This window comes from Myiozetetes cayanensis, unplaced genomic scaffold, assembly GCF_022539395.1.
Source record: "Myiozetetes cayanensis isolate MyiCay16 unplaced genomic scaffold, myiCay2020 scf22, whole genome shotgun sequence".
Taxonomy (NCBI): Eukaryota; Metazoa; Chordata; class Aves; order Passeriformes; family Tyrannidae; genus Myiozetetes; species Myiozetetes cayanensis.
Genome location: NW_026087434.1, coordinates 9745218 through 9765792, shown reverse-complemented (window position 1 = coordinate 9765792; position 20575 = coordinate 9745218). Strand labels below are relative to the sequence as shown.

General features: G+C 52.1%; 1 protein-coding gene across 4 annotated transcripts; it reads left to right on the top strand.

Moving 5' to 3' along the window:
- Positions 1-2596: 2596 nt before the first annotated feature.
- Positions 2597-8679, top strand: TVP23C (trans-golgi network vesicle protein 23 homolog C). Of its 4 annotated transcripts, none has more exons than XM_050318942.1 (7): positions 2597-2655; positions 3723-3802; positions 4727-4871; positions 5327-5416; positions 6315-6446; positions 6532-6660; positions 7356-8679. In XM_050318942.1, exons 1-7 carry the CDS (start codon positions 2653-2655, stop codon positions 7386-7388), a joined length of 612 nt encoding a protein of 203 aa, XP_050174899.1. In that variant the 5' UTR covers positions 2597-2652; the 3' UTR covers positions 7389-8679. The 4 variants fall into 4 exon arrangements, with proteins under 4 accessions (XP_050174899.1, XP_050174898.1, XP_050174901.1 ...); XM_050318941.1 differs by having other exon boundaries at positions 2643-2661; XM_050318943.1 differs by lacking the exon at positions 2597-2655 and adding an exon at positions 2940-3088.
- The last annotated feature ends 11896 nt before the right edge of the window (positions 8680-20575 follow it).

Here is a 20575-nt window from a genome sequence, read left to right as displayed (position 1 = left end):
TAAATGCCTAAAAACGTACTTGATTGTGGAAGGTATCCTGCCCACGGCAGTGGGGTTGGAACTAGATGATATTTAAGGTCCTTTCCAACCCAAACCATTCCATGATTCTGTGATTTCCACTAACGCTCAGGACTGAGATTGGCTTGAACCAGGAGGACAAAAACCTCTCTAGTTGTCCAACTTTGAGTATTTAGGCCAGCATACCATAAATCTCAGTTATTCTCTTGCATTAGAGGCTAAGACTGCCTGCTGACACACCAAGGGGCCTTTCAGCTGCAGCTCTGCTTTGAAATGAAAGCCTCTGAAACTCTCCATACAGGGGGGTCAGGATTAGTTTTGCTTTGTTTGTTTTAATGTCATCTTCAACTCCCAAAGCCTGGGATGAAGCCAGACCTTGCAATAGTGTAAAATAACAAAGCGTGGGGGTGCTGGGAACTGGCCTGGATCAGCACATCTGTGCCACTGGGACTGCCACTGCCTGAGGTGGCTTTGCCTGGCACTGGTTTCCAGGCATGAAGCAGCAAGGATTCCACAGGCAGCCACAGGATGGCACTTTCTGCCAAGAAATCAGGCGTAAGCCCAGCCCAGCTGCAGCCAGAGGCTCTTTGGCACAGCCCCCTTGGAGAAAAAAAGGATCTCCTAGTGAAAGCCCGATGGGAAAACATCATGGAAAGGCTGATGCCTTCTTAGCCGTGCTGAAGTGAGGAGGATCAGAGGGCTGTAAATCAGCACCTCCCTCCCGGTGTGTGTGCTCAGGCACTGGGAAGGTGCTACAGCCAGCAGGGGTGGGTGTGAGATCACCTGCAAGGGCAGAGCTGGACCAGGTCCTGGGATCAGCTTCAGCTCAGCACAGAGGATGCGAAGTTGGGAGAGGGTGTCACAGATGCAGTGGAAGGGAATTAACCTGTGGCAAGGTGCCACGTGTGGCAGGTGAAGTCACAGAGGTAAATGAAAGGAGGTGGTTTTTCACAGAATCCCAGAGTGGTTTGGGTTGGAAGGGACCTTAAAGATCTCCTTGTCCCACCCCCTGCCATGGGCAGGGACACCTTCCACCAGCCCAGGTTGCTCCAAGCCCCGTCCAACCTGGCCTTGGACACTTCCAGGGATCCAGGGGCAGCCACAGCTTCTCTGGGCAATCTGTGCCAGGGCCTGCCCACCCTCATAGGCAAACAATTTCTTCCCTGTATCTCACCTAAACCTACTCTCTGTCAGTTTTACCACATTAACCACTCACTACTGAATTAAACTGACCCGTCCTGTCCACCTGCACCTTCACAGTGCAGAGGTGACGACCTGGGGTGCAGTGGCAGAGCTGGGTCGTGCAGGACGTGACGCACCCGTGAGCAGAGAAACCCCCTCGGAGAGGGGTCAAGGGGGTTTCGGTGATTTTGCTGTAACCAGACGTCACTCCTGTTGTCACCCCCAAGGTGTAGGTACCACCCTGATGTGCTGACACCATATTGATGTCATGGTGGTTCTGTCTGTGCAGCTCCACAGGTGTTTCTGAACAAAGTGGGTGTTGGTCGTAGCTGGAAGCGTTGCCGTTTCAGCAGAAATACCCAGTGCTTCACAGGGTGAATAAAAAAACCCCAAAACCCACAAACAAACCTAAAGACACAAGACTGTCCCCTTCAGATATTTTTCAGTGATATTTTTGACTTGTTTGTTTTGGGGTTTTATTGTTTATTATTATTTATTTTTATAATTATTATTATTATTAGCTTGGCCATTTTCTTTTTGCATTGCCTTCCAAGCAAACGTTCAGCAGCAGGCTTTAAAATAAAATAAAAAAACCAAACCAAAAAAAACCCAAAACCAAAAACCCAAAACACACAAAACCCCCAAACAAACAAAACACCTCCAGAACGACAGCAAAAAAACCACAACCAAACAACCGAAAAAAACCCGAACAAAAACAAAACAAACAAAACCCAACCAAATAAAAAACCAACCAACCAACCAAAAAAAAACACAAGCAGGCGAGACCGTCCCCTTGAGATGTTTTTCTACGGAATTTTTTACTTTACTTTTTTGGGGGTTTTTTTTTGGACTTCTGGATAATTTAACATAGAACGTTATGTGCTGCTGCGTCGGGTCATAACGGGTCGGGATTGGGATTGGGATTGGGATTGGGATCGGGTCGGGAGGGGGTCCGGGATGAGGTACCCGGGATGGGGTCGGGATGAGGTACCCGGGATGGGGTCCGGGATGGGGAACCCGGGATGGGGTCCGGGATGGGGTCCGGGATGGGGTCCGGGATGGGGTCCGGGATGGGGTCCGGGATGGGGATCAGGGATGGGGTCCGGGATGGGGTCCGGGATGGGGATCAGGGATGGGGTCCGGGATTGGGATCGGGTCGGGATCGGGTCGGGATGGGGTCCGGGCGGTCCCTCAGGCGGTGCCGCCCCCGCCCCCCCCCCGTTCCCCTCAGGGCCTTTGGCGGGAGCGGCGCACGGACACGTCTCGCGCCGGGCCCCCCTCAGCGCGCACGCGCGGGATGGCGGGGGCGGAGTCACCGGGGGGCTGGACGCGTCGCGATTGGCCTGCGGGTGTGACGTAAGGGGATGTGGGCGGTGCCTCGGGGGCGGGGCGAGCCGCGATTGGCCCGTGGAGGTGACGCTGGCGGTGGAGGCGGAAGTGGCGGCTCCGACCATGGTACCGGTACCGGGATCGGGATTGGGATCGGGGTTGGGGTTGGGGTTGGGAACGGGGCCCTGCGCGTTTGTCACAGGGCCAGGATCGGGCAGCCGGGATCGGGGCGGGACCCTGGGCATGGGACCGGGATCGGGATTGGGATCAGGCCCGGCAGCGGTGCCTGAGGGCCCCGGGACACAGAGGCGGCTCATCCCAACAGCCCTTGGCTGTCCCCAGCAGCCCTCGCCGGGCTCCGCGGCCGCCCGGTGTTTGGCACGCACACATTCCCTGTCTCGGGAATGCGGAGCTCCGGGAATGCCACGTGTGGGGCCTGGTTATGTCGATTTTCAGGCGCCGCTTCGGCCCGCTGTTTACAGGGTCACAGCAGGCAAGGCTGCAGTCGCAGCGGTTTCCCGTCCTGGCCGCAGTTCGGGTCGGGAATTCTCTCTGAAGGGTCAGTGACAGAACCTTCTCCCACCGGGGTTGTTATTCGGGCAAAAGGAGCAGCTTTCCGAGGCTGCTCCTTAGAAAGCAGGTGCTGGTGAAGCGCTGGGAGAGTCAGTGTTTGTGACGAGCTGCAGAGCCCCAGGGCTGGGCTGGGACTGGCACTGAGGGCACAAAACAATCATTCCTAAAGAGAGGCAGCACCAATCCCTGCTCTGGAGGGACCAGGGACAGCCCCCAGGGAATGGCTGGAGCTGTGTCAGGGCAGGCTCAGGGTGGAGCTCAGCAAAAGGTTCTTCCCCCAGAGGCTGGTTGGGCACTGAACAGGCTCCCCAGGGCAGTGGGCACAGCCCCAAGGCTGCCAGAGCTGCAGGAGGGTTTGGATGATCCTCTGGGGCACAGGGTGGGACTGTTGGGGTGTCTGTGCAGGGCCAGGAGTTGGACTGAATGATCCTTGAGGGTCCCTTCCAACTCAGGAGATTCCATGATTCTGTGCATTTTTTATTTTGTATGTGGTTCTTCCTTAACTAATTTTGATCCTGAGGTGCCTCTGATTTTCTGGGTGATCAAAACTGTCCCTGCTTGAAGTTATGGATTCATGGCTTCATTTTTCTCATGTAACCCTTCTCTGTTCCCCTCTTCAGGACAGTGATGACATTGAGGACGTGTCTCTCTTTGATGCAGATGATGATTTATCCAGGAGATCAAAAAAGTCAAAAATAAGGTCAGTGGCCACAGAGGGAGTTTCTAGATGAGCTCTGGGCTGGAGTGTGAGGAAGGAAGGACTGTCATGTTACATGAAAATATGTAATGGCAAGTGTCTTCTTCATTAATTAAATACTCATGGAGAGTAATTTCTGGATAAGTGAGTGAGTTCCAGAAGCTCAGTTGGAGTGGGTAGATCTGTGTTTTCGTGGTTTTGGGTGCCCTCACACTTGATCTGTGTTTGAATCCCTGTGTGTGAGGGATCCACAGTGACACAGCTCTGTGTAACGGGGGGTTCTCACCATGTCAGGTGCTGGGGCTGGGCTGCTCCATCATCTCCCCCCAAATGTGCTCTGTGCTGCCCTGCTCTCTGCCAAGTCCTGGCCTGCTTAGTCCGGTGGCTCCTTCCTTGTTCTGCCCAAAATCACCCCCCTGGAGCAGTGTCCACCCTCGTGCTGTGACCTCAGCTCTCGTTTCTGACCTGGACACCAGAGAAACTCAGCAACCTGGGCTAGTGCCAGATGTCTGTGCCCATGGCAGGGGGGTGGAACTCGATGTTTAAGGCCCTTTCCACCCCAACCCACTCCATGATTCTATGGAATCAGGAAGGAGGGTGACTCTGCTGTGTTGAGAAGTGGCATCTTTCCCTCAGAGGAGCTTTCTCTGTCAGAACCCCTTTAGATTTACCCCATAAAAACTGCCACGTGTTGACCACCAGGGGAAGCTCCCTGTCCCCTCCCACCCCAAATCCTGCCTGCATGTGGGATGTCCCTGCATGCAGAATGTCTCTTCCTTGTGGTGACCTCCCACTCAGTTTGTGTCCCATGTTTTCAGAACTTGTTGCACCCTGGGTTCATGTTACGATGCTGATCCTTATCCTGGGAGGTCTCTTGGCAGTGTCATTTGTCTGAAGGAGCTGTGACTGTCCTGTCCTTCATTCCAGGCACCCAGTGGCATCATTTTTCCACTTATTCTTCCGAGTCAGTGCCATAGTTGTCTATCTGCTCTGTGAGCTCTTAACTAGCAGCTTTATTGCCTGCATGGTGACCATTATCCTCCTCTTGTCCTGTGACTTTTGGGCTGTAAAGGTAAGTTCCTCTTATGCTTTTTGTTATCTTTGCCTTACTGTATAAAAATAATTGACAGTGACATTCATGTTTCAAAAAAGTAACTTCTTTGTGCCTTTGCTGCAAAAGGATACCCCAAAACCCCCTTCAAGTTCTGTGATGGGTTGCAAGGTGTTATGAAATCACAAGTCTGCGTGCTTGGTGTCATTTTGGAAACCAAATGGAGAGCATGTTTTAGACTTTCTTTTGAGGCAGCACAAGCTTTGTTATCAGACCACTTTTGAACCAGCAGAAATCATTCATTTGACATTGCACTGCACCTCCTAGAGAGCTGTGGGCATAAGGGCCTTGGAATCTTGTTTTCCCGAATGTGAGGCACACAAGCAACCATGGAAAACAGCAACCCAGGCAGCTGAACTTTGGCAAAAGGTTTCTTTTAGCAGGAGACACGAAGCTCATTGCTCCTCTTGTTCCAGAATGTCACAGGCAGACTGATGGTTGGCCTTCGCTGGTGGAACCAGGTGGATGATGATGGTAGAAGTCACTGGGTGTTTGAAGCCAGGAAGGTAAATTCCTTTGTTTTTGTTTTTTTTCTTTTAATTGTTTCTGTTTTATGACCCCCCCCCCCATTAATTGGTGGCTGAAGGTAGATTGCACATTTACTGCCAGCCACAGGTCTGTCACTACAGGCTTGTTTCCCAAAGGCTGCTGGATGAGCTTTTTGATTGTTGAGTCATTTAAAAGGTCTCATAATGTATTGAGCTTAATGTAAGAAACCTCAAAGTCCCACATGAAAGGCTTGGTGTGAGGTTGATACAGCTGATGTAGCCTTTTTGCTGCTTTGGAAAACTATTGGAAGTAGGAAGAAACACACAACTGGTGCTGGCTGTTGCTTGCCTTTGTGTTCCTGATGCCTCTCTGCTGTCACATCTGTCAGACGTCACATATTTACCACTTTGGATCCTTATTTTAGTTATAAGACATAGAGGAAGGGCTTCAAACTGAAAGAGAGTAGGGTTAGATTGTATATTAGGAAGAAAATGTTCCCTGTGAGGGTGGGGAGGCCCTGGCACAGGTTGCCCAGAGAAGCTGTGGCTGCCCCATCCCTGGAAGTGTCCAAGGCCAGGTTGGAGCAGGCATTACAAGAGGATTTGAGGCTTCAGCCTGCACTGTGTCTGACAGAAAACTGACAAAAGGAATCCCATAAATGGAAACACCCTCTGGTGCTGAGAGGCCTTTATGTGATTAATAATGAAATTAATCTTGAAATCACCCAGTGCTGTTGTGTGGAGGCAAAAACCAGGGAGCAGAGGGATTCTGCACTGTGTTTTAAGGGCAATGAGATCTCTACAGTGGAGCAGCCTGTTGATCCTCTCAGGCAATGGTGTGACTCGTGGGGATGGTGCTGTGCAGGGTTGGACTCGATGATCCTTGTGACTCTGTGATCTTCATTCCCGTTTTTAGGTATCAGCACAAGGGGGTAAAACCTCATCTGAAGCAGAGTCCCGAATCTTCTGGTTAGGCCTGATCACCTGTCCCATGATCTGGGTGATTTTTGCCTTCAGTGCTCTCTTCTCTTTCAAAGTCAAGTGGCTGGTGAGTCCCCTCCTCGGCTCCATAACGGATCCTGCCCTGCACAGACAGGGTGCTGTAACTCTGACTTTATTCTCCTGTGCCACAGGCAGTGGTTGTGATGGGGGTGGTGCTCCAGGGAGCCAACCTGTACGGTTACATCAGGTGTAAAGTTGGCAGCAGGAAGAACCTGACCAGCATGGCCACCAACTACCTTGGGAAGCAGTTCTTGCGGCAGGTGAGGTCCCCAGGGCTTTGGAAACACCGTGGAAAAACAACTCTGTGGCTCCAGAAAAGAGCTGTTACTTTGGGTTCTGCAGTGGGACCCTTCACACGTTGCCTCCTCGTGAATTTGGGCTCCCTTAAAGTCACAGGGTCTCTTGCTAATTACTGGCATCAAGTCCCATCTGCAGCGTTGTGTAATTTGCTGGTGCCATGGGCAAGTGCCGTAGGATTTGCTGGGATATGACTGGAAAAAAGACTCTTGGCTAAAAGGGCTGCCACTGCCCTTTATGTTATTTCTCCTTTCCAACCAGCTCTTCTCAACAGCTCCTTTTCTGCCCCAGCTCTGGGTTTTCTGCCTTCCATGGGGCTCCTGCAGCAGTAGGAACAACCATCCCTGTTCCACTTCATTTAACTGCAGCTTTACTGGTTTTTCTGGCTGTATAAGATGACTCTGGGGAGAGGTGGTTTGGCTGCCACAAGCTCACAAATATTTGCTGGAATTACTGTCATCAGTATGATCAGAAAAGCAAACATTGATCACCTGCCTTGGCACTCTGTGCTGGGATCATCAAGCTGTGGCTTGATTTGCTTCTGAAAATCTTTTATACCATGGCAGTGGCTACCCAGAAATGAATGTTTTGCCCCCAGAATCACAGCAGTGACTCATAGTTCTCCTGCCTTTTTCTCCTTTTCTTTTGCCTTTTGCAGACCGTGGCTACAGAGGACCAAACAGCATCCTGAGTGTGGTGGAAGCCTCAAGCCAGGCTGGATTCACAGCAGTGACCAACAGTTGCTCAGACCATGAGATTTGGGAGCTGCACACCAGGTGTGAATCAAAAGAAGTAAATAAATTGTGCAAGACTTGAGGTTAACACTCCTGGCAACTTATATTCCATTTTCCACTAGCAGTTTGTGTTTGAAGTCCTTTCTTTAGTTTGATCAATGAGAATTAATTTGCTTAGACTTTAAATCAAAAAACATCCTAGGTGGGTTTCCTGCAGGTTTAGAACTACTGGATGAATTAAGAGATAATTGCTGGAGATTCTTCAGAAAAGCCATGCACAAGCTGAGCCTTCTGTCACCTGGGAACTCCTCAACTCCTCCAGCAGTTGGTGCCTCAGATAGTTTGTCGTGGACATCTCTGTGTTTTGCTCTTGGAGGTTGTTGCTGCTGCTTTTGCAGTTTAGGTAGTGACCTTTTGGCTCTGCATCCCTCATTCTGTGATTGGAACAGCACTGAGAGGTGTCAGTGAAGGACATCCAAAGGAAATGGAGCTGTTGGAGTAGTGGGAAGATCACGGGAGTTTCGTGGAAGCTGCAGAAATGAACTCTGAGCAGCTCCAGGCCCTGGTTTATGTGAAGCATTCACAGATCTCACAGTAACATCCCAAACCCCTGGATTTATGGGAATCCCTGTTCTCCCTGCGGGCCTGTGCCTGTATGGAGAGTGTAGCAGTTCCCAGGAAGGCTGCACACACAGTCCCACTGAGGGGAGGTGAGAGCAGCCCTGACCAACCTGTCACACTGAGGCCATCAGGTGTCCTGCAGTGTGTGTTGGGGCCACAGGGCTTTTCCTCAGGCCAGGAGGGTGTAGGTTCAGCAGGGAATGAGACTGACAGGGTTCCACCTTCCTGAAATCCATGTGGTGTGCTGAGGAGTCTGTGGGCTGGGAAAAAAGCCTTTTGTGGGATCATGAGACATTGGCTTGCAGCGTTCACTGGGATGGCAGAGAGTGGTGTGTTCTGTGTGTGGAGTTCAAAATCTGTACAAAAGTGGTCTGTTCCTTCTTGTGGGATTCTGTTCAAGGAGTTTGTGCTTGAAAACTCTGGATGAGGTATTTTAAATGAAGAATGTGGGTTTCTCTTTGAATAGTGGGTGTTGTAAATTGTGGGATTGCATTCACATGGTTCCTCTGCCTGTGTTCCAGCAATACTTGGGAGCTGTACATTTAACTCTTTGGATTGATACCTTCCTTTTGTAAATAAAAGTATTTATAAAATCTTGACATTAAAATAATGCTTTGTTTAACCAGAGCAGACATCCCTTCTGTGGTTCATGGCTCAGCTCTGTTTCCACACCATGTTCTTGCCCTGTAGCTGTAGCAAGGGTTAAAGCTCTCTAGTTAAACGGTGCTTTTTCATGAGCTCTGGCACAATTCCTGTCACCCAGGGGTTTTGAAAGTTTTCCCTGTGGAAACTCTTCCTAGGTGTGCTGGAGTTGTTGCCATACAGAGCTGGGGTCGTTGTCACTCAGCTGGAGAGGCTGAAATGCTCCTTCTGAGAGCAGTGAGAGGTGCCCCCTGCTCAGGGCTCTGGCTTGTCACTGTAAATGCTCGTGGGAACTTTCAGACCCCATTTACATGGAAAGGATCGTTTATTTCAACGTAAACAAGCAAAATTCAGTCAAACCTCGGAGTGAAGACACTTCTCCAGCCACACGGGGACGCTGGTCAGACGTGGTGGAACAGGAATCCTTCCTGCTCCTGCTCCTGCTCCTGCTCCTGCTCCTGCTCCTGCTCCTGCTCCTGCTCCTGCTCCTGCTCCAGCCCAGCGAGCCCCAGTTTGCTGCTGGTCAGAGGCCCTGGCCCAGCTCCAGCCACGAGGTCGTTTTTTTAAAAAAGTGTTAAAATTTTTGGACTTCATGTTTATTCTCCTGCTGCCAAAGCTCCCCCCCGAATTGCTGGAAAATAGTGCTTTGCTGGAAGTCGCAGTTTATTTAATCAAGGACAGAGGCATTTCTTAGGACGTGCCTTTAAATAGAGCCCTTTTGGGTTTATTTTTAGCCTCTTGGCAAACGTTCAGTCTTTTGGCTCCTGAGAAACTGGCAGTTAATTGCATTTCTCCCCAGTGTGGACCAGAACCAAATTTCTTATCGCTGCTGCACTTGGGTGTGAGTCCTGTTTGATTTTCACTCGCTGTGTGCTGGGGTTTCCTGGGGAGCAGGAAGTGGGAGTTGCCACAGAGAGCAGAGAAATTCTCTGAATGTGCTTTTTTTTTTTTTTTTTCCCTTTTTTTACCACAAGCCTCAGAGCTCCACACCAAGCCAGTTTCTTGAGCATCAGCTGTGTAATGCTGGCCCCACCTCAGCCCTCCAGACCTGGGTGGGGTCTTTGAGGGTTTCCAGAGCAGAAATACTCCAGAAGTAATAGTAATAAAATACTCCTTGCTCTGAAACAGCAAAGTACACCCCTGATGTTGTGAGCACAGGGGAAAGGTGGGCTTGAAATCATCCTCATTTTCCATTTTTGAGTCCTTGGAGCAGAGTGCCTTGGGCCAGTGAGGAGCCTGGGGACAACAGGCCCCGGGGACACTTGCTGTCTGCTTTGGGGAGCACAAGGTCTCATCCTTCCTGTGTGTCCTGAGCTGCTCTGGGGCTGTTTGGTCACAGCAGGGACCTGTGGTGTGCCCTCCCCCGCTGTGCTGGGTGCTGGATCTCCTGGGAAGGTGCCAGGACACAAGGAAGGATTTCAGGGACACAAGCAGTGGTTTTCCTGGTCCTGTGCTTTAACATGTTATCATTATGCACCTGGATGCTCTAAAACAAAAGCTTTCAGGGCAGTTTTTCCCCATGTCCCCTCCCCCTGTGCTGGGGAAGGGCACAGGAGGATGCAGAGTGTGCCAGGCAGCCCCGGGCACTTGGAACCTGTCCTTTCTTCCACGGATTCCTTGGAGACTTGCTGGGGCTGGAGGCCTGCAGGGAGGGGTCTATCATAGCAGCTTGGCAAGGCCACACTCAGCCCTGCTCACAAGGGTCAGCACATCCCAGCTGGTATTTCCTAAACAAAAAGCTGTGTGAGCTTTGGGAGGGCAAAGGGAGTGTGACCTCTCCAAGGGAGAGCTGCCCGTGGGGAGGGTGGACGTGGGCCAGGACCCAGCGCCGCTTCCAGGGCTCCCTGCAGGAAGGAATTTCTCGCTTCCCTCCTGCCTTTCCTGAGCAAACAGCCCCAGTTTGGGAGCAGGCAGCCCTTCCCACCCTGCAAACCCACCGCAAGCCAAGCGCCTCCCCACTGCCTTGGTAAGGCAGCAGAAAGGAAAAGCTATTTCTGGGTCACTGAGAGCAGCATTTTCGTGCCACGGAGGCCACGTGGGCCTGTGTGTGCTGAGAGTGTGTCCTGGGAGCACACTGGGTGTGTTGGATGCCATTCCAGTTCCTTCCTGTCCTCCCCTCCAGTGCCAGTGTGTGGCTGGTGTCGGGCACAAGCTGTGCTGGTTTCCACCACTCGCCCACAGCGCTCAGAGGCTTGAACTCCACTCCTCTTCCTCGGGGAAAGCATCACTTGGGGTGCTCTCAGCACCCTCTCCCTGCTCCCAGCCATGTCCTGAAGCTGCAGGAATGTCTCCTGGGTCACAGTGCACCCCTCAAACCCAAGCCTTGCCTCAAGCAGCAGCGAATTCCATGTGCCTTGCAAAGCTGTGTGGCAGTGGCAAGCACAGCCACGTTCCCAGGAGCACCCTTGGTACCTCCACAGCTTTGGGGCTCTCTCAGTGTCACCTGATGGATTTTGGTGCCATTAATTTGGCCAATTCCTTTCCAAGCCCAGAGAGATTCCTGGTATTTGCAGTGTCCTGTGGCAGAGAGCTCCACACAGATAACATCCATGGAAAGATGTGTTGCATCTCCTTCGTGTGGAAACTGCCTCCAACTTAATTTGGTGCCCACCTGGAGAGGGAAGGGAAGGCCAGGGGTCCTCTGTGTTTGCAGTTGTGTGTGGCACAGACACTGAGTTTTGCGTGGGGTTGCACTGCTTTAAACATGGGCTTTGAAATTCCAAGAACAGACCTAAACTGCTGTTGGGATCCTGCTGGATCTGCTCATTGGAGCAGCTTGGATCTTCCCCCCAAACTATTAATTTGTAAATTATCCATTTGATGGCTGTTAATGCCAGATCACCTCATCCCCCAGCTGCTTGCTGCACATTTCAAACAGCTTTAATATTTGCCAGGTGGGATTTTCCTTGGCCAGAGCCACATCGATGCTCTTCACTGATTCTTCTCTCTGTGAATCCTGCTCTGTAGAACTCCAGTTGGCTCAACATGGGAGCTGGGCCTTCTGGTCTGTTGTTCCCTCATAGTCCTTCAAGAATTCTTAAAAAAATATCAGGATCACACTTGCCACCTTCCACCCATCCGGCACCAGGAGCAGCAGTTGTTTTGGGGATTAGTTACTCTGTGAGTTCATCCCTGAGCCCTCTGGACTCCTCCTGGAAACCTCCTTAGCCTTAGAGTTATTCCTCTTCGTGTTACCAGCTGCAAACCTCCTCCTATTTCATTAATTTTGGGTGAGTTCTTTATCTTTTTTTTTAATTTATTTTTTTTTTATTTTTTTTTTCAGTCCCAAAGCAACATGTAAACAACTCCATAGTAACCTCTGGAGTGCATGAGTCATTCAGCTTTTCTGCCACAGGACATACTCCCTTGCTCCTGCCTGCTCTTGTGTTTCCAGATTAAAAGAGACAGTTACTCACGGTTTCCTACTGAGTGTACCAGTGTACCAGAGTTCGGCCCTTTTTTATGGTTTGTGTAACTTTCCCCCTTAGAGAGATCCTCTACCCCTGTGGGACCTTCCATGCCTGTCATCCATCTCCTCTCCTCTGAGGTTTTGCTTTTGTAGGAGCCCTCTCTCACATCTGGACCCTGTGGCAGAAGGAATTTGTGTCACCTCTGGTCCCACTTCCCAGCACCTGAGAACCACTGGAGGTGCCCAAACCCACCTGCAGGCAGAGGTCCCGACCCAAAACATCACCTAGGACAAAACTACCCCCCTTTTCACACAATTCCAGGGTATGGAGCACTTGCTTTCTCGTGTTTTAAATAGCGGGGTTGTGCGCAGAAATTTGGGTTAATTAGGATCTGAACTGGATGCAGAAGGGGATGGGGCCTTTGTTTGGATCCTGCTCCATCCCTGGCTCACAGGGCAGATCCTTGTTGGTGGGGCTCAGCCAGGAGCTGGGGCAGGACAGTGGCCAGGGCAGTTTGGGGGCTCTGGCACCGACACCCAGGACGTGGGACCTTCATCAGGCATCACAAGCCACGCTCAGACTGATCCCCCCGAGCTCTTCTGCAGCTGCTGCGAGTGGGACACCCCAAATCCCGCTGTTCCCAAGAGCAGCCTCAGCACAACAGGAGGAAAATCTGTAACATCCCTGCGGGATTTTTCTCTCCGTTTGTGGAGCAGCATCCCCTGGGCAACCTTTCAGGGGACTGTCAACCAGCGATTCCCCGCACAAAACCTCCTCATCCCCCGTAGCCCTGGTGTCGATCCTGTCCGCGAATCCCTCCCACAGACCTCAGTCCATCCTCTCCCATCCCATCCAATCCCTCTCCCGTCCAAACCCGGCAGAGGGAGCTCTTAAGCTTTTTTTTTTTTTTTTTTTTTTAAAAAGAATAATTAAATAAATAACGATTAAAAAATGAAAGGTTTCTGTGAGCGTTTGTCGGAAACTCCTCCGAGGATCAATCCTGTGGCGGGTGGGAATCTCCAGGAGCAACCTGCCAGCCCGGCACATCCCCTGGGAACGCGGGACTGCGGTGGGATGGGTGTCACCTCTCCTGTGCCTCGCAGAGGGGGGACAAAGAGGGGAACAGTCACCAAAACCACCTCGGAGCGCTCTGGGGCCGCGCTGGGATAGAGCGGGATATAACGGGAACATGATTCACCGCCCTGCTCTTACAGGGTGGTGTGAGCAACCACTGGAGCTGGAAAAAGTAAGTAAAAAGTGAATTTACTGCCAGCTCTGCGTGTGTGGGACCGGCTGGCGGGGCTGTCTCCTCGAACAGACCTCGGGGCCGTCCCGATTTTGGGGAATAAACTGTGATTTCCATCAACGTTCCCTAGGAAGCCATTCAGCCCTGGGGCCGGTTCCCAAATTTCTGGGGGTACATTGTACCCCACTGCACCCCTGTGGGTCCAGCACCCCTCCTGGGACACAGGTTGGGTGTTCCTGGAGCAGCACGTCTGGGTTTGGGGTGCAGGGATGGAGCAGTTCCTGGTGTGCCAGCCCCTGCTCCTGCTTCCACAGCTCCAAGCACAGGTGCTTCCAGGCCCCAGCACCTGCCACTGGTGCTACAGAGTGGCAGTTCAGTGCTTCCCCTGCCGTTCAAATGGTGACATTTTGGGAGGAGAGGACTTGGGATAAGACAACCTGGCACCAGTGGCTGCCAGGTCACAGCTCCTGGACTAGGGAGATGCAGCAACATCACGTCAGTGCACTCAGCCTGGCTCAGCAACACAAACACATCAACCCTGGCCTTTTTTGTGTCACATTCAGCTTTGCTCTGCATGGGCAGGGATGGGGGAGCTGATCCTGTGATCCAGGAACATGGGTGTAACACATGACTTGGCCTCAGCAGGGCTTGGGGGTTTATATTTTTATTAAAAGTAGCAAGAATTGATTTCCTCTCCCCTGTGACCTGTTGCCATCAGTGCCCATGGCTGGCTGGGAACACTGGCACTGATGGAACAGCGTACCCTGCCCTCCTCCCACCACCACAGAGCCCTGAATTCTTGCTCTTCATTCACAAAGTTTAAAGTCTCTTTTTTTTTTAGCAGGCAGGAAACTACATGGGATGCCAAGGACTTTCCAAGATTTCCATCCAGTTTATGTCTGTGCCCAGGCAGTTTGCTGCCCACCCCACTGCTCACTGCCCTAGCTGAGCACTGGGGATTTTGGGGGGGCTGCACTGATGTTATGTGGAGGGTGCAGGGCCACCCAGGAGATGTGGGGTGAGCAAGGAAGGAGCTGCCATCTCTAGGCTGGGCTGATGCACTTGCTGGCATAGATGCAGAGGAGCTTGGGACCATCTCTGTCCAAAACCTCCCCGTGCTGGGATCCCTGCTGTGGTGTCTGCACCAGCCCCATGACCACCAGGGACAGACCCTAAAGCACAGCTGCTCCAGCTGCTGCAGGCACTGAGGTGGGACCTGCAGACCTGGAGCTCATTGGACACGTCCTGCAGGGCCACAGGACAACCCTGGCAGAGGAAAGAAAATCCATTCCCTTCTCAAAGCTGAGGAAGTCTGTCCTGTGCCCAGACTGCCAGTGTAAGCTTTACTGCCAGCCCAGCCCTCCGTGTGGGCAACCTGGAAATGCAGAAGTAAACAAAGCTTGTGGCCAGAGCAGAAAGTGAGTCCTGACTGCTTGGGCAGGAGGAAAGAGCCCTGTAAGGATTGCATTTCACAGGACTTTCTTTTAGCAATATTGATTTGTATCACATTAAAGTTCAGACTCTCTTTTCCCCAGGGTTGTTCTCCAACTCCCAGACTGGAGGGTGGAGCCAGGTGGGGATTGGTCTCTTCTTCCAAGTGACAGGACGAGAGGAAACAGCCACAGGTTGTGCCAGAGGAGGTTTAGATTGGCTATTAGGGAATATATTTTTATTGAAAGTAATGCAGGGCATTGGAAGGGACTGCCCAGGGAAGTGGTGGAATCACCATCCCTGCAAGTGTTCAAAACTTATGTGGATGTGGCACCTGGGGACGTGCTTAGTGGTGACATGGTGGTGCTGGGGGAAAAGTTGGACTCAGTGATCTCAGAGGGCTTTTCCAACCTTAACAGTTCTATGATTCTTCTTGGAATTAGGTGCCTTCATGGCCTGGTAAAGATCTGGGTGGCTTTTTCTCTACAAGCAGCTGGAGAGCTCAGGGATGTCCCCCCTGCCCCCCAAAAACCAGCAGCAGGAGGTATTCTCTGTTCACAACCTGACTCCCTGGGCAGGGAATAGCACAGGGATCTGTTATCCTGCTTTTCACCCTCCTACTGAGGGAGATCCTTTCACACAGGAAAATCAGAGCCCCACACCTGAGCCAAACACACCAGGCCATTGAGCCCTCGAAATTAAAAGGGGTTCAAGCATAAAACTCACCAAGCTGGACTACAAATCAAACCTCTGCTTTCAGGCAAGCCCAGCTGGCTTCTAAATCACCCCCTCCTTGCTTAGTAATTTGTATTAAGAACATCTTCAAATTCATGTCCTCAGGTTGCAAAGTCCATTAAAAATGAGAGTCCAAATGACTAAGGGAGGATTTTACATCTGCATCCAAGCCTGCAAGAAATTTATAGGCATTTGTAGGAAGAGCTGTCATCCTCAAAGTATTTCTGCAAAAGAAGAAGAAAGCCCAGGCAGGGAGTGACTAATGGGAAAGGGCAGGAAAGGGCTGATCCATGGGCTGATCCATGCGCTGATCCATGGGCTGATCCACGCTCGAGCTGCAAGGAGTTTGGCTGTGGCTGCCTGGCTCCACCTTGACCCATGCAAATCTGTGTGAGTGAAGGCAGATTTCTTTGGAATATACACATTTTCCCTGTTTTCTGGTGGCCCTTTGCCAAGCTCGGAGGGGAGGGTGTGCAGCAGTGCTGGGGCTCATGGGGTTTGTGCCGTGCTGGGCACCACGAAAAGCTGGAATTGCCAAGGGAAGGTGTCCTTTGCTTCTGAAACACCAAAAAGTCTGCCTGTTTTTTTTTTCATGTTAAAAAATCCCTTATAAAATAAATTTCTGAGGCTGCAGAGAGCAGGAGAAATGCAACTTTCTGCACATTTTCTGCAGGAGGATGTCGAGGGGTTAGGATCCCCTCACTCTCCTCCCTGTGAATGTACCCGGGATTTCTCCCAGGAAAAGATGGTCTGGGAATAGGTCCATGTCTCTGTCTCAGGCAGTGAAGTTTGAAAGGTGGGGACATACCATCCATGGGATTATCTGTCCATCTGGAGCTGGGAGAGCCAGGCAGAGGGGACCCCACAGCACAGGGCTCTGGGGTACTGTCCCCTCACAGCAGGAGCTTTGCAGCACTTGATAAATCCCACTTTATTTAGCTCCTCATGGATTTTGTGACAACTGTAATACCTGATACCCACGGATAGATACCCTCAGGCATGCAAGGTCATGGCAACTTCCCATCTCTGGAAGTGTCCAAGGCCAGGTTGGAGGGCCTTGGAGCAACCTGGGCTAGTGGAAGGTGTCCCTGCCCATGGCAGGGGCTGGGATGAGATGATCTAAAGGTCCTTTACAACCCAAACCATCCTATGATTGTGCTGTGGCTGCTGTGCACTGTTGGCCCAGGGGCAGGGGCTGGGCTCTGGGCTGTCAGAGGATCCTCAGGGAGCTCTGAACACCTCCAGCTGCCGGGGCTGAGCTCAGCACCAGCCAGGCCCAGGGAGTCTGCACCCTGGAAGCCGGGTGGAGGTTGTTGCTGTTCTTATCAGGCAGTTTCTCAGCTTGAAATCACCTTCCCTCTGTTGCTCACCTGCTCAGCCCCTGGGCAGAGGGGTTTCATGGCCCTGGATTTGGATCTGTGTACAGGATCCATGGATTTGGTATGGATTTCATCCATTTTTGAACGTCAGCGACTGCTTTAACCGAGGCTCAACAACACCCAAAGTTGTGGAAGCACCAGGAGCTCTGCAATTCCCTGGGTGGATAACTGCAGGCACAGCCCTCCTCTGCCTCCTGAGCATCCTCTCCTGGCTGGGAGCAGCCCCAGATGTGAACTCCACAGGAACTCAGGTCTCTCCTAGTCTAAATATGCATTGGAAGGAAATTCCAGCTCAGGCCCCTCCTGGCAAAGCTCTGGGCTCTGCTCTTGCGGTTTGAGCACGCAGGACCTCTGACTTGCAGCTGCAAATATCTTGTAGTTACACAAGAGGAAGCAGCACAGCTCATGTGCCTGGGAATTATCCCATGTCCTGAAGCTTTGCCGGGCCTGGAAGCCATCTGTGTGACCCTTCCCGGGGTCGGAGGTGAGACATTCCGTTTTTCCCGTGTCATTCGGAATAAAAAGCCAAATATTGGTGCTCACAGCCCTGTGTGGGGACACTGTGAGCCGGTTTTTTTTTTTTCAAAACATGATTTAGCAACGCCCAAGTGAGTGCAGCCAGCAGCCTCAGGGTCCTGCAGGCACACGGCTGGGGATGCGTGGGACGTGTGGGATGTGTCACAGTCCTTCAAGGAAAGGGTAAAAAAATAAAATAAATGAGCACAACTGAAAGGCTGGAACCTTGCAACTCTGCAGGACTCAGCAGCTGCAAGGGGAAATGGGAAGGATTTCAGTGTCTGGAGAGATTAAAGCATGGACATGGATCCATGTGGAAGCGCTGTCTGGACACTCTAAGATATGCAGTTTATGGCAGTTTGTGACATATGTTGGCTGGCAGTTGAACAGTATCAGTCATTAGCAGAAGTTTTAAATCACTGATTTACATTTTAGTCACTTGGTTTAAACTCATCCCATACAGGGGAAGTCAAATCCACCTACTTTTGACCCCATGGACCACCCATGAGCACCCACCCACACCCAAGGAGTCGTGGTGGCCCAGATGGGTTTGAGCTGTCCAGCCCCAGATGTGACAACCCCCTCCCCAACTGTAACTGTTTCTCCCCAGTTATACAACAGAATAGGATATTACTTTCGATATTTAATTACTCAGGGCAGAGCTGTGCATCTCCTGGCTGCATCTCTTCTTCCCACCAACACAAACACACGCTGGGGATGTGCCAATAAACCAGGGTATATCCCAGCTTTCCAGAAAAGGTGCTGCCTCTGCTCCCTGAGGTGGGATCTTTGTGGGAAGACCTGGCTGGTTTGTGTAGTTCCACGATGAGGAAGGTCATGTTGTGCTGGACCAATCCAAAGCCATGGAGCTGAAGGCCTTTATCCTGGGTTTTTATTTGGGGGCTGCCTAAATTTGGGCAAAAGGACAGACTTTGTTTTGGTGCACAAGATGAAAGACAAGAGGCCAATGTGACCATGGGTGGACAGAGTAAGGCCATGACAGCCATCCTGGGTGACAAAGCTCCTCACCCCTCCAAATGGGTGCCTTCTTTGAGCCTCCCAAACCCTCTCCTGAATCTCCATCCTCTGGAGATTCCACTGCCCAGATGAGGTGGTGAGTCCCAAACTGGCACTTTCCTCCCCCAATAAAAAGTCCAAGCCATGAATGAGGAGAGGGGGAGTGGGGCTGATTTGCATTGGAATGTTTCCTACATGGAATAAATGAGGCAGCACAAGGAGGGGAGGAAATCGCCCTGGAGAGGCCGCTTGTTTACGGCTACTCACGCAGCTCACAAACAGGAAAAGTGGTCCTTGACTTCCCCCATCCCCTGACAATCCGAGAAGTTGTTCTGATGTGTCGGGAGAGGCGCTGGAACTGTCCGACAAACGCTCAGGGACAGACGCGCGTTCCCATCGCTCCCGCCCCGCCGAGCGGCCGCGGGTGACTCAGATTTCCCGCAGATCCTCTTATCTCGTCCTGCCCAGCGCTCGCTCGGCAGCAGCCCCTGGAAAGGCCCCTGGAAAGGCTGCCCTCTGCCCTTTCACAGCCTGCTGGGGTTTCCTGGCTCCGCGGCTCCCACACACGCCGAGAGATGGAGAAGCCCGGGAGCCGCCGCTGGGGCCACTCCGGGGGATGTGGCACATCCCGGGCTGCAGTGCCCGAGGGGGCTCCGAGCTCGGTGCAGGTCTGTCCCCCAAATCAGCTTCTTCGAGCAGGGAATCACAGAATCCCAGGATATGCCGACCTGGAAAGGACCCACCAGGATCATCCAGTCCAACCCTCAGCCCTGCCCAGGCCCATCCCCAAGAGTCACCCCCTGTGCCCCAGAGGATCATCCAAACCCTCCTGCAGCTCTGGCAGCCTTGGGGCTGTGCCCACTGCCCTGGGGAGCCTGTTCAGTGCCCAACCAGCCTCTGGGGGAAGAACCTTTTGCTGAGATCCACCCTGAGCCTGCCCTGACACAGCTCCAGCCATTCCCTGGGGGCTGGCCCTGGTCCCCCCAGAGCAGAGCTCAGTCCTGCCCCTCCTCTGCCCCTGCCCAGGAAGCTGGAATGAGTTCCATGTTTAGTTGGCCATGGCCAAATAATCCTGCCCAGTCCTGGAAATGCCTCTGAACGCTATGGGGCACTTCCATGAGTGTGTTGTGACATGGACCCTTCGGCATCACTTTTCCATCACACTGTGGAAATGAATGCTGAGGGCTTTGCTGCTCTGGGAAAGCCAGGATGAGAAACACAATGTCATGGAAGCATCGAGTCCAGAATGGTTTGGGTTGGAAGGGATCTTAAAGACCAACCAGTCCCACCCCCTGCCATGGGCAGGGACACCTTCCAATGGACCAGGCTGCTCCAAGCCCTGTCCAACCCTGTACCCAGGCCTGGGTATCAAAGCTCATCCCTAAGAGGCTGTCAGGAGAGCTTGTGTCAGGATCTGTGGCAATGGCCAGAGTTTTGCACACTCCTTCATGGCTTCCTTTTTTTTTTTTTTTTTTTTTTAATCTGTGGCCAGTTCTTTTCTTTCCTCCCTGTAATGTGACCAATGTGGCATTTGGGCTCTCCAAGCCCTTGCTGACATTCTCTGCCTCCTGGAGCTCTGCCATGGTGTCCCTGTCCTCTGCTGCTGTGCTCCTGCCCAGAGAGGGGAGATGGTTTCTCACCAGTCACAAGGACATCAGGAAATCATCCTCTATGTTGCTCCATATTCTCCCGGTGTGTTGGAGGCAAACCCCATCCAGACAGGTCAAGGTGCGTGAAAAATGAGCAAAAAGCCCACATTTAGGGAAAAAAACCCCAAACACGCCCAAAATGTCATCATGACCTGGCAGTGTTACCACCCAGGGGTGGCTTTGGTGACTCTGACACTGTGAGTGCACCTTCCTGTTGCAGGGGACACCCTCAAATGTGGGATTCCAGCCCTTCCCTGGGACTGGAGACCTTCTTGGTGTCAGCCCAGCCCTGAGGGTCTTTTAACCAGATGGGTGAGGAGGAATGCAGGTGATGCAAGACAGAACGGGATTCTCTGGGGCTGGGGATGTCCTCAGATTAACTCCTTTGACTTGCAGCTATCTCTGACCTTGAGAAGATCTCCAGGCTTTGCCCACAGCTCCAGCACTGACCCTGTTGGAAGAACTGGGCAGTCTTGGCTCCCTGCCTCAGTTTCCCCA

Coding starts and splice junctions, on each gene's coding strand:
- TVP23C (XM_050318941.1), top strand. Junction 5,417..6,314: donor GGGTGTTTGAAGCCAGGAAG/GTAAATTCCTTT, acceptor TCCCGTTTTTAG/GTATCAGCACAAGGGGGTAA. Junction 6,447..6,531: donor CTTTCAAAGTCAAGTGGCTG/GTGAGTCCCCTC, acceptor CCTGTGCCACAG/GCAGTGGTTGTGATGGGGGT.